Genomic DNA, 13,211 nt, shown 5'->3' with positions numbered 1-13,211 from the left:
GATATGCAAACAAAAACTGTAAAGGCTTTTCAGTTGTAATTTACGGTTATCTGAAAATGAGCACCAGCAGGTTTCGCTTTTCTAACTGAATTTAGATTGCAGGAGATTACAACTGTCATTGATCCAGGTCGACAGTGATTGTGACCTTGGGGGAATGCTACTGTATATGATTACAGAAAAGTCATTCTGTTGGCTTTCTGTTGGTGCACAGAGAAAACCATCTGAAGTTTATGTGTGTCAGAGAGGTTGTGATCGAAATCACGTCACTTACGAAAACCGTTTTAGGAAGAAGAATGAGGTCTTAATCAACTTATCTGTAAAGGTTTACTACTAAGAAATTAGTTACATACTACAGTATATGTGTGTTCATGAGAGTTGGGCAATACCATTTCTTTCCGTATAAGTTCCTATGAGGTTATGCACCTCAATATTTTTTTGTCAGACGTAAACCAGCCCGTATACTTCTGTTAGGTACCCTAGTAGATTTAGTTAATTTCAGTGCTTTTTAACCACAAATGCTATACCATCACTGAAATACCAAATTCTGCTAAGCCAACGACCTTTCTGAAGTGATTGCTTCTCCCACCTTTGGCTACAACCAAATCTTGAATATTAATAATTAGACTTTGCAGAAAGGCTGCAATACAGAATTCTGTCCAGAATGCCTTAAAATAACAAATAATCCAAAATGTTTTTATGATAAAGTACCTGGTCCATTTTGTTCTTGTGCTAAAATCTATTAGATCATGTTAATGATTCTTTTACAAGGGACTATGGGTCCTGCTCCAACTTTTAAATAAACCCTAACCCATCTACCCACTGCTACAGTAAAGTTACTCAGTCAACAAACATCCCTTTCTGTTTTGGCATACTCCCAGCTCTGTATCCCCAGGGGGCCGACTTAGCAGAATCCGGAGGTATTTTGTATATATTAACTAAATTTCATGCTGTTCATCTTCTCTTGAACTTTGCACTAGATTTTTGTGACTGAGCTTTTTATTTTGTTTGCTTATAACTTGCTGTTTCCATTCATTTTTCTTTGACTACTTCTTAAAATGAGATTAATGTGGTTACCTTCACTAATATCCAGTTTGCAAAATGCATCCAGTATTTGTGATGTACCTCATAAACTGTATAACATTGAAACAGATAGCAGCCAAGAAGAAGGGACACTTCCTAGGGACCTATGGCAGTCCATCAGCTATAAGGTCATACTGTACCTCATTGTGTTATAGAGTAAATTGTAATCATATTGAGTTTTTAAACAGAAGTTCAGTAGAAGGTCAGATTGTAATCTTGCACTTCTGCCCTCTTAAGTATATACAGTATACTCACTTGCTGTCCACAACTACAGTATGCATGCATCTTTTCTAGCTCCCCTCCCTCCACCACAGCTGCACCCTTGCTGCTGCCTCCCTGGTTCATTCCTCATAAGTGAAGGGGGTTCGTTGTGCCTTCAGCCAGGGCTGTCATTACTTCAACCAGACACCAGGCACCAAACACTGAAATATTAAGTATGCTACCCCTTTATATTTATCAGCTTGTTTTTTTTGCAAATAGAATTTAACCGAGAGAAAACATTGGGCAAACTAAACTTTATATTATCAGTCCTTTACAGAAAGTGAACAGATTTCTCTGCCCTAAATTTGCAGTCATTCACATTATATTGCTAATAATTTAAATGCTTGTTCACATGTAGTATGATGGATTTTTATTATTAATTTGTTTAACAGATGCCCTTATTAACTTACAGTTACATACAGTATACTCAATACAATGAGTGTATTGACTATAACAGACAACATAAAAACCATTAACAATAAATAAATCACACACAGCATATCAGCATTAAGATAACACTACAGGAACAAAGTGTACAATAGGTGCCTAGTAATACGGAATAATGATGGAATATGGGGAGCTGCAGCAGTGGATATAATGGCTGAGGCTTAAATACAGATGAGAAAGGAGATCACTACAGTGCTAATGGATCAGATGGGTTTTGAGGCAAAACCTGAAAGAGGTGAATATACATGATCTCTGTAGGCAGTTTTTTCCAACAGACAGGGCAACAGTAAAGAAAAAAATAGAGAATAATATGGCCATTAGAGAATGAATTAAAGAGTGTTGCTGGTATAGGAAAAGTGAAAGGATCAAGATGTCATATAGGAAGAAACAAAGGACTGGGGTAGGAAGGAAATTACGGTATATACAGTACTACAGTATATACACTTTCCTGTCTTTTTGCTGTTTTCTTATACTGTTATGTACTGTATGAAAAAAAATCACAGATTTATTATTTAACTAACAGTTCACATTATTTCTCTGTCATTGGCATTTCCTATTTTCTAATGTGCGATTTTATTGTTATCCCTAGAGGAACTATTTCATTTTAGTTGTTCAAAATTTTGAATTTTCAGCAAGTACAGGTTATAAACCCAGCCAGTTGATGGTGGCTTTTCATTCGCAAAGAAAATTTGCCATCGGGAAATAGGTATGCAATTTATGAGTGGCAGATGGGTAAAAGTTTTAATTTGATCTGAGCCTTAATGTCGAAAATGTAGAGTTGCAGAAATTGCAATGTTGATGGTTTCATAGTGCTTTATTTCTTATTTTTTATGTTTTTTTTCTTCTGGTCAGAAGCACCAGAGCTATAGGTGACAATAGGTTATTGCTCTGTCTAGATGTTGATTGTGCCATTTTTTTTTACAGGGTGAACACAAATGCTCCCATTCAGTGTGTTCATTTTTATTTTAAAGGTGGTAGTGGTGTTTTTTTCATTTATTAATAAATAAAGATGTTATTTGATGTCTTTTGAATATGTTATTTGTATTACCATCAAGAGCAGAGGGAAATCTTCATTCACCCATTATCAGGAAACTACGTATTATTTTTATGGGCCACAACAACCTGGAGCCTATCCCAGAAGCTCAAGGCAGGACTGCACCCCGGAGGGTGCATACTGTACACAGCCCATTCTAAGGCACACGTATCAAACCGCAATTTAGAGATGCTAATTAAAACAAACACTGTCTATGGAAGGTTGGAGGAAAACAGAGCAACCAGAAAAAAAACATGGAAAAAGAGGCCCTTAAAAAGCCCTCACCTGCTGTATTTTTGTCCATTCTTTGCATTTTTTGCACAAAAGAATTGTAATACTTTTTGTCAACACAACAGAAACATCTGAACAGACATGTGTGAATTTTCACTTTTCACCATGAAATTTTTAGCAAAAAATACAAGCCCACAAAAACTCAAAACTCATAACCATCTAAGATAATGTTTAGAATGTCTTGTGCTACTCAAGTTAAAAGTGGTGTTGAAAATCAGGCGATACTGTATGTTATAAGTTATATAATGAGTTTGAAATTATATGTTAAAATTAGTTATTTAAGTATCTAAAACTAAACATTCAGTAGCTTTTACTACTGGATGGAAATATGGTCTTTAGTTTTGTGGCAATATATAGTGCTTGCTAAGATACAGTAGTTGGCTTTTTCAGTAAAGTTTGAAAAATGGGGGACAATTAAATTTGATCCACATACAAATAGGAGGGTGTGGCAATCATTGTTACTGCCTCACAGCTCTTGGGTCTCTAGTTTGATTCCCGGACTGGGGTGCCTTCTGTGTGGTGTTGCCATGATTTCCTTGTGTCTTCAGCTGTTATTGTTTCTTTTCAATTGGCATCTCTAAATTTTCCCCCATACACTGTACGTTCTTGAGGAAATACATGTTTTCCCTATGATGGACAGATATATACAGTCCAGGTTGTAGTTTGAGTTTGCTCCTGTGTTTGCTGAGCTAGACTGGGCTCGTTGGGAGCCTCTAAGGATAGTGGTTGCTGAAAATGGATGGTAAGATACAAACTGTATCATCACGAAATTACACATGAGTGACTTCTTTCTGGATAAGGGCATCTAGTAAGCAAATAAATAATAACAACAGTATTAATTTCTTAGGAGTGCAACATCTCCTGGTGATCTTCATACAGTATGTTTCTGAATTCTATTGTTCTATCATCAACAAACCAAGATTCTCTTTTCTATATTGCACAACGTAGAAAACACTGGGTCAATGGAGTTCTGGGTTGAGCAGGCCAACCAAGAAAGATGTGAGCTCTCAGTAAAGGCTACACCAGTCAGCAGGTGATGTGACCCTGGCTCTATCTGAAGATATTGCTTTTTAGAGCCAGGGTCAGATCACTTGCTGACTGGTGTAGACACATTCTTGACTTGCTACTGGGAGTAGGGTACAGTATGTATTAGTCAGTTAGGGCTTTCTAGAAACCTAGCACAGGGCACTCAGAGTCATTGAACCTTCTACACTGTGGAGCTTGAATTATGTCAAAACAAATTATTGCCTCATGGGTGAGCAGGGTGGAGAAGCCTGTCTGCACGTCTTCATCCTCCTTATAGGTGTACAAGGTATAACAAGACAAATTATAATAGATTTTGTGATTCTAAATGTATCATAAAAAACAGTGTAAAAGAGTAGTAGAAACAGGAAAAGCATTTCATTATATAAAAACAAGATTACTCTATGGTACATGAAATGACTACAATTTATTAAATAAGGACTTCAGAAGGATTGTAAATTAAAGGAACATATTTGGTCACTTGTAAGTAATTGGTCTGAAAACCTTATCCAGCTGTTTTGTGAAGAAAGCTGTAGTATTTGTAATATAGCTAAGAGTTTGTTCCTGCATCCAACAATCCTTTGTGATAAGGAGTATTTAATCTACTAACAGCTAACATTAAAATTACATATACTGTAAGCCAAAGAGATATGTTTTTGTATGTTAAAAATATTGGTGTCTTAAACGGTAGTTAAATTTATTATAATTTAATTTAACTATATAATTCTTGAATTGAATGAAAATTGAGTTTCAATTACAAGAACATTGGCAACCACAATCATTTAACATGAAAATAAATTTAAAAATATGGATTTATTTGCTGTAGTGCCAATATCTCATTTCTTTGTACAACATCTAAGTGAAGTGTTCAAAATGGTTTTGAAGAGCTTTCACAGCAATTTCATTTTTTATATTTAAAGCATTGATTTTTTTATTGCCTGTTACATTTGATGTTATCTTGGTTTCAGTGGATATGTGGTCAGTGGGGTGCATCTTTGGTGAAATGATTAGAGGTACTGTGTTGTTCCCAGGCACTGATCGTATCCTTCCTGTGAAGCCTTGCTTTTGTAATAAGTCGGCTACGTTTGGAAAACCACAGTATTAAATACATTTTATATCTGCTGTATTATTATTGAATGATAATGTCCTGGTTTAAGTAAAGAAGTTTGAAATATAAGACTCACTTTAATTAAGATCTCTCCTATAATGGTTTATAAACTTTATTGTCATAATATTAATCATATTATAAAGAGTCATAAAAATTACATACTGTACACATTACCCTTTATATACGGTATATCCCTACAGCCCTACCCTTGTGTTAGGAATATAATTCAGTCAACTTGTTACTTACATGTACAGTAAATAAGCTCCTGTAGTGGACATTATCACATTCATGTCAGTTTATGAATATTTTACAAATAATATGCTTTTTACCAAATGCTTAGAAGTGCTATTTATAATTCCTAATCTAAAATGAAACCAAGATGTCTTTATTTTAACAGAATGTTCTGCAGAAGTATTGGATGACAACTTGAATGAACTATTAGATTTTTATGTGTTACAGGCAACAAACTTACCCTAATGATGAAAGTCTTCATAAAATACGTAATAAAATCTATTTATATATTTTAGCTTTTATTTAGCTAGGTTTTCTATTTTATATTACACACAAATGTCATTCTTCACTTTACATTTAATATATTTCACATGATGTGTCCTATGGGTCTAGAACTGGAAAATATAAAGCAAGTGTTTTTATCTGTCAACTGTGTTTTTATTTTTTGATATTAAAAAAGTGAAGTATTGGAGTTGCTGTTGTGGTATTGACTGTGGTCTGTGCCACTATAATTATAATATGTTTGAGCTCCCGATGTTCTTGTGGAAAAAATTAGAATGGCTTGAAGATCCAGCCAAGTAGTGCGATCATGGACTTTGTTAGGGAAATAATATCAGATCATTCGTTGTTGCAGTGACCAAAGCAATAACATTACTTAATTAAATCAAACAATTTACTAGCTCTTCAATCCAGCAAAGCCGTAAAAGCAATGCACAAGTAGCAGCTTCGAGTAGTTTTGTCTGGAGCCGAGTCAGCATGTGTAGGCTACCAAGAAACAGGTTAAGGTTAATCCCATGTTGAAAGGCAAAGAAAAGAAACACTTTTTGGCTGTGGAGTCTTCTTCAGGTGTGAGGGAGAGAGGGAAAGTAGCAAATAAATAAGGCATGGGAGAACAAAGAGAAAATGGGAAATGTTGACTCCCTGCCTCTCACCTACTCTCTTTTTTGCTCTGCTATACCTTATTTGTTTGCTAATGTCCCTCACACCTGAAGAAGGCATGATGTACAAAGCTGAATTGTTAGACAGTACAAGAAAACACCTTACTGTGTGAAGCTTGTGGCAGTTCTAGAGATCAGGTTTTCTCTGAGTGTACAGAAGTAACTCAAAAACATAGACAGGCTTTTATCAGTCCAAGTTCTACTGTCAGTTCTTCGTACTTAGATATGATGCTTCAAAAGTTGACACTTTTTAATTTTCTTCAGCTTCATTTTTTACTTTCAGAGTTTAGAAATTTATGCAAGTCAGCTGACCTACAGTACTGTTAAAGAGTTAATAATTCAAAGGAGACATTCATTAATTGCATGTTTCCATCCTTGCCTTCTTGCATTTTGTTTTTACTTTATACTCAGAAAGTCTGTCTTAGAATTGTCTTGGAATTAGTGCAGAGTTTCTTCATACTTCTTTAAGTATCTAAAATAATTAATTTATGCATCAATATTTCAATTCACACAAAACAATCCTTAGCTGATCTGTTTTTGTTGTTTATATTCATACTACAGTAAATGTCTTTTCTTTATGAATATTCTGAATTCAATTTATCTGTAGTACTATTTTGCCAGATTTTGTTTAATCTTATTGTGAAGGGAGCACCAATGTTACTTTGTTTTCCAGGGAGCAACAGTATCTCATGGCATTTGTTCCAGCTGTGATCTAAATTATACTATTGGTCCAATCATTTAATTAGTCCATTTTTCTGGTTCTTCGGGACTAGGGTTTCAGATCTCTGATTCAGGATACTTCTGTCTTGTCTGCGTCATTTTGGTTGCTGCTACACTTAGGAATAAGTATGCTGCTTTCAGCAATTTCTTTTGAGTGTATGAGATCTTAAGGAACAAGAGTTAGCTGTCATAATACCAAATTCCATTTAATTCAGAATGTCAAATAATATACTAAGAGGCATTAAAAACGTAACAAATGTTAAAGATGGTTCCAATGCTTATTTGTTTACATTTTTAATTGCTGTCACTATAGGGTTTTAAACCTGTGGACCCTGTAATGGAGAAACTCATTATAATATATATTTTTTTCATTATCTAGGAGGAGTTTTGTAAATGACCAATACCTTGAAGGTACAGTATTGAAAACTTGGGTCATTGGAATTTGTATTTTATATTCTGAAATCACCATTGCAGACCAGACATGAGATTTTGCATGTTTTAGGAAGAACATGTCAAAGCAATATTTGGACATGTAATTTTCTCTTTGGGTCAGATATATTTTGCCATTACACCTGATCAAGAATCATTAAGAAAACAATTCAAAAATCTTACATTACACCGACCACATTTCAGTACATGATCTAGCATATACACAAAGTCATCTGAACTTTAAGGGAGACGGGTATTGGAATATTTTACAGTAATATAAGGTTTCCCTGTTATCTCTCAGTATTGTGTGGCTCTATGGTCATATTATATTGGAGTACATTTTTTAGAGTTACAGTACAGTACATATCATTATCATCTAAACTAGTGATTTACAATTATATATTTATATATAAAATGGTTGCATATTCATTGTTTTGTGATTTGTAACACTAGTCATTTATAAAATGAACCATTGAAAGGTATTCCCTAGCATTTCTAATGCATTTTCTATGTGTTTGTTTAATTACAATGCCTGTATATTATGCTATCACAGCATTTTCTGAACTACTACAGTCAGTTTATAGAAATATCAATAAAATCAGAGAATAAAAAGGATGAGGTATATCCTTCATACTAGATGACTAATTATAGTTACAGCTAGATTTCTATTGTATATTTTTAGGCACAGTGCAAATAAAAATGCTTTTTGTATTAAAAGGTAAACATTTTGGTATCTTCTACTGTATATTGAAAAACACATGTTGTAGTGAGTCAAAATGAACTTCTTACTAATCATTTTGCTATGTACACCATTTCTCAGTAGGTTTTGAAGAAGATCTGGGTTCATCTATAGACTCTGAAAATACAATATAATATGCTATGGTTTTGCTGAGAGCTACTGTACCTTCCCTGAAGCATACAGTTGCAGTGTCGATAGCAGGCACTGAAACCTTTGAGCTATGTTTCCAGAGCACTAATTACAGTATGTACTCTGTACTGTGCCCAAGAATATTAAGAGATCTATATTAATTCTTCAGATAATAAAATTTTATTCCATTTATATTCCATCAAGCAGAAACCAGAAGTCCAGAAACTGCATCATGGCAATTAATGCTAACATACTGTTAATATTTCAGTGTGTAAGTAAACATGTCTTAAACCATTAATTGTGGTAGATTTTCCTTAACCTTGACCATCTCAGACATTGATCAGTGGAACAAAGTCATAGAGCAGCTGGGCACTCCTTCCCCGGAGTTCATGAAGAAACTGCAGCCGACCGTACGCAACTACGTAGAAAACAGACCCAAGTATGCAGGGCTTACCTTTCCCAAGCTCTTTCCAGACTGTCTCTTCCCTGCTGACTCTGAACACAACAAACTCAAAGGTAAGACGTTTACTTATAATACTTTACTTATAGAACCTGCTACAACAGGGGACAGTGACCCCTTTCTGAGAGAGGAATTAACACACCATCTGAGAGATAATTTAGCTTAGCTTTTTTTTTTTCCTTTTGAAACATGGCACAGTAGTCACATGAATTAAGGATAACTAACCTTGTCACATAATTAATGGATTGTGATTATTTTGAATAGCAAACTGAATCGTGTTCGCTGAAAGGGGTGTTATTTGATCAGGAAACCACAAGGCATGACTTTTTGACTTAATCTACTACTGTACTTTTTATAAAGTAAATCACAAGAAATTGATTTGGAAGATGCTGCATCTGACCCATACCATTTGTGTCAAGTGAGTTTGTAGGCTGATTGCAATGTTAGCAAGGAAACATCCAGATTAAATTCTGCTCCCCACAGTGTCACTGGATCCTCAATGAATACTGGACTTTCTTCAGAAATCATATCCAGTTACAATGCACAGACTAATCATTTAAAGATCCCCGGTTAAGTCATTGTTATCTTAGTTTTATATATATATATTAATTTTGGAGTTCATGAACATAAGCTTACTAAAGAAACAGACATGAAATCCTGCAAAAAAGTAAAATTCTGCATTAAGAATTCTTGCTATTCAGTCATTTCTGTTCTGTGCTGGGTTGTTAGTTCTACCATGTTCAGTTGTGCGTTTCACAAGGCTGAGATATTTGTGCATGAATAATGGAGCAACTTGTTCATATATTTTATCACAAACTGTAGAGAGAAAGTAGAGCTTTAAATCTGCCTAAATTAAACCAATGTTTAGATTTCTGACACTGATGGAGGAAACAGATTGAATCACTATAAAAACATTGTGTGATGAATATCTCTTAATGCTCTAGCACCATGTGTTAAAAAATAATACAGTTCCAGTCTTCCACTGCATAATTTAAACATCAAAGTCTCTTATCCTGTTTAAACAAATACCAATTTCATAACCGCCTGCCTGTGAGGCCAGCAGGACAATGCCTGTTAGCAACAGAGACATGTAGGGTTTTAAATATTCCAATTTACAGTATATCCCAACCTGCATTCTTTGTGTGTACTAACTTTTTATGGGATAATGCAAAATTGCGTAGATGATTTGCTACAACACGTCAATATATTGAGTTTGAAATCTGTATTCACAGCCAGCCAGGCTAGAGACCTCTTGTCGAAGATGCTTATTATTGATCCTGCTAAGCGGATATCAGTAGATGAAGCCTTACAGCACCCATACATTAACGTCTGGTATGATCCTGCGGAAGTGGAGGCGGTGAGTGTGATTACTGCTGATTCTCTTCGTCATATTGATTAACTTATCTTTTGTGATGAATACTGTAGGAACATTTCCATTTTTGCCAGAGTTAGGAATGTCCATGGTTCTGGTTTAGAAATTGAATAGATAGTGATTTGTTAGATGCTGAAACAAATACAGTACATACCTTAACACAGTGACATTTAAAACACCTCTGTGTTTTTCTGCGCTGTCCTTTGTTACAGTTAAAGAAAGTCCATGCTGATTATAACCTTTGTCACAATTTATTATTTTGTGTTAATATTTACAGCAATCATGTTGTTAGTCATTAGTGTAGTTATATATTTTGGTTTTGCCATTATAAGGCATCTAGTGCAAAGAACCTATGTGGAACATTCTAAACCTAATGAGGCATTAAGGTGTCACATGCCCAGTTGTCCAATCAGTTTTTCATTTTGAAGACTCAAGCAATGGCCCCTGAAACTGTGAGACTATATGAGACCTGTTCTTCCAAAGGGATAGTAAATCATGTTTTTAATCACAATTTTCATATACTCTCTATAGTCACTGTTTTGAACTAAATGAATGAATTCACAAAGTGCAATATTTGCTATTTACTGTAGTGTGAGATTTGATCCTTAAACCATTTGCCTTATGTACAGTAAATAGTGACTAGAAGTTCCTCCACCAATATTACAATTTGGTGTCTGCCATATCTTTGCTATTCATGGGTTTGAATGTGTTTCTTGTAGTGAAAAATAACTTTAATGTAATTGATGAAAATCTTCACTGAAGATAAATTAGGGGTCTCAAAACAGGTCTTCCCAAGGACAAATGAATTCACTAAATTAATTACAAATTTATACTAATAAATAATTCTATTTTAAGAAAATGATTTTTTGGGTATGTGTTACACTCATTCCATTTAAATTCATTGCATGCATGATATACTGTACTCAATTACAACATCAGCAATTTAACTACTTTCAGTTATTTTCATTTCCAGTGTTTAAGAAAACATTGGCAAGAAATCAAAACCACTGACACTGCTGTGTATATGCAGTGTATATGCATTATTCAAATACATTTCTGAGACCTTCATCAGTGTGTAAATAAGATTATGTGTAGATTGGGTAAAAGTAAGTTCTTACCGGTCACTTGTTAGAAATGAAGGCTCACAAGAAATATAACAGAGAGGCAGAAGGGGTAGTGCCTCATTATTTAAACTGTTAGTAAAAACACAGTTGTGAAAGATATTGCGAAAGAAACATGAAATTATACTGAGACTAATGAAGTACAGTTAATATGGTATGAACTAGAAGAGATACTATAACTTAAAATAGTTCTGTTTTTTAATCTGAAGTAGTATTTTACGTTTACCAAATGATTTTTTTCATATAGGCAATGCTTTTTTTCAATAAATAAAAATATAAATGTGTTTACAACTATTTGATCCCTGCTTGGTGTAAGTGGACATTTTTTATTTCTATAATACAGTATATTTTCACAATGTTTTTAGGTTTATTTATGGAAGAAAGTACGATTCCCGAGTTACGGCAGTACTTCAACTTTGTATTTTCTTGGCCACCTCTGGATTTTGTCCAGAAACAAATAGCATTCCAAATTCCCTCAACCTGTCTATTCTTTTTCCTCTTTCTACTCTTATTTTCACGCTGATGAAGAACCGAGATCTCGTCCAAATATCCATGGTAAATAATATTTGACCTTAGAAAATGTTTTTAATGCTAGCTGTACAAACATGTAGCCAAAATTTTACAAGAGGGGCAATTACTGTATTTTGCATAAAGATTTGTTTGTGTGCATGTGCGTGTGACGTTATCTGTAAGTGGAAGCAATGATTACTCTTTTCAAACGCTGCGAACTGGTAATAACCCCTTATTCTTGCTGAATTAAATGTAATAGACTATTCTTATTCTGTTAAAATGAGACAGAGGCACTAAAATGCAAAAAAAGAGTTTTAATTTTACTTTACTTTATAATCTTTCACTTCCTTAATAGATAGAAGATATAAATGTTTTATTCACTTTTGTGTAAAGAAGTAGTGATTTCACTACAACAGAGAACTAAGTCAGTGAAGTTATTTAGGTAATTTGGGAAACTGAAATGGTTGAAAACTTAAAGCCCTGATAGGTGTGATCCAGTGAAACTTGCTGTCCTCCCCATACCTTCTCACAGCCTTGAAAGTGATTGCATAATCTAAATCTGTTTTACCTAGCTGTCCGTCTTGTTCAAAACAACAACCTGCCTGCTGACTATTCTATTCCTTTACATACTAACATACTCAAATTCTGCCAATGGTCAATCTTAAAGTCAAGTAAAAAAAACTTAAGGTACTGTTTCAGTTAAACTGCTGTCTTGCGCTTAGTGCTCAGTAATTCTATCTGCCAGTGTGCAATCAACCCTTTTTTTATTTTAATCTGTCTAGCTGTAACACCCAAGAAACAAATCATATCTGTTCTGTAATGTACTAAGGCATTGGGATACTATAAAATCAGAAAACATGTCATGTTATCTAGGTATTGAATGTACTGTGTGATATCCTTTTGTGTGTAAATGTCAGGAGAATAGATGAGGAGTTGCTCTGAAATCTTTTCAGCAAGTTTTTGTTAATTCGGCCCTATTGAGAAATGCAGTTTAAAATGTAATAGGAGAATGATTTTCTAATGAAATGATTCATAGACAACTTAATGATGCTGTTTTAAGATCTAGAAGTGCCATGCATTGTGTACTTTACAGGTCAATAAGTCCATGTTTCAGATGATGCCAAAGGTTATGTCTGATCGACCACTGATGATTGGATATATATTGGATATACAGTATATACATTCCTCTCTATATATGGATTCTGATTCTGACTTAATTGGACTCACAGATAAGCTTGTGACTGGACAAGCAGTGTTTAAATGTCTGAGATCATATGGAGGACTGAGATAAATCTACCATGCTATAGGTAGGGAAAAAT

The 13,211-nt window shown here is 34.4% G+C and overlaps 1 protein-coding gene across 3 annotated transcripts in view; it reads left to right on the top strand.

Annotated features, from left to right (window-relative positions):
* mapk10 (mitogen-activated protein kinase 10) overlaps window positions 1-13,211 on the top strand; it is a 53,300-nt gene that overhangs the window by 21,515 nt on the left and 18,574 nt on the right. The window contains exons 7-9 of one of the 3 annotated variants that reach the window (XM_088910564.1): window positions 8,763-8,945; window positions 10,122-10,246; window positions 11,911-11,937. In XM_088910564.1, coding sequence (XP_088766690.1) covers window positions 8,763-8,945; window positions 10,122-10,246; window positions 11,911-11,937 — 335 coding nt within the window. Of the gene's footprint in view, window positions 1-8,762; window positions 8,946-10,121; window positions 10,251-11,910; window positions 11,938-13,211 lie in introns of all 3 variants that reach the window. The other 2 variants (XM_088910567.1, XM_088910566.1) reach the window with 2 other exon arrangements.

The sequence above is a fragment of the Atractosteus spatula genome, chromosome 3 (genome assembly GCF_055471065.1).
Source record: "Atractosteus spatula isolate fAtrSpa1 chromosome 3, fAtrSpa1.hap1, whole genome shotgun sequence".
Classification (NCBI taxonomy): domain Eukaryota; kingdom Metazoa; phylum Chordata; class Actinopteri; order Semionotiformes; family Lepisosteidae; genus Atractosteus; species Atractosteus spatula.
This window is presented reverse-complemented; position numbering and strand designations above follow the sequence as displayed.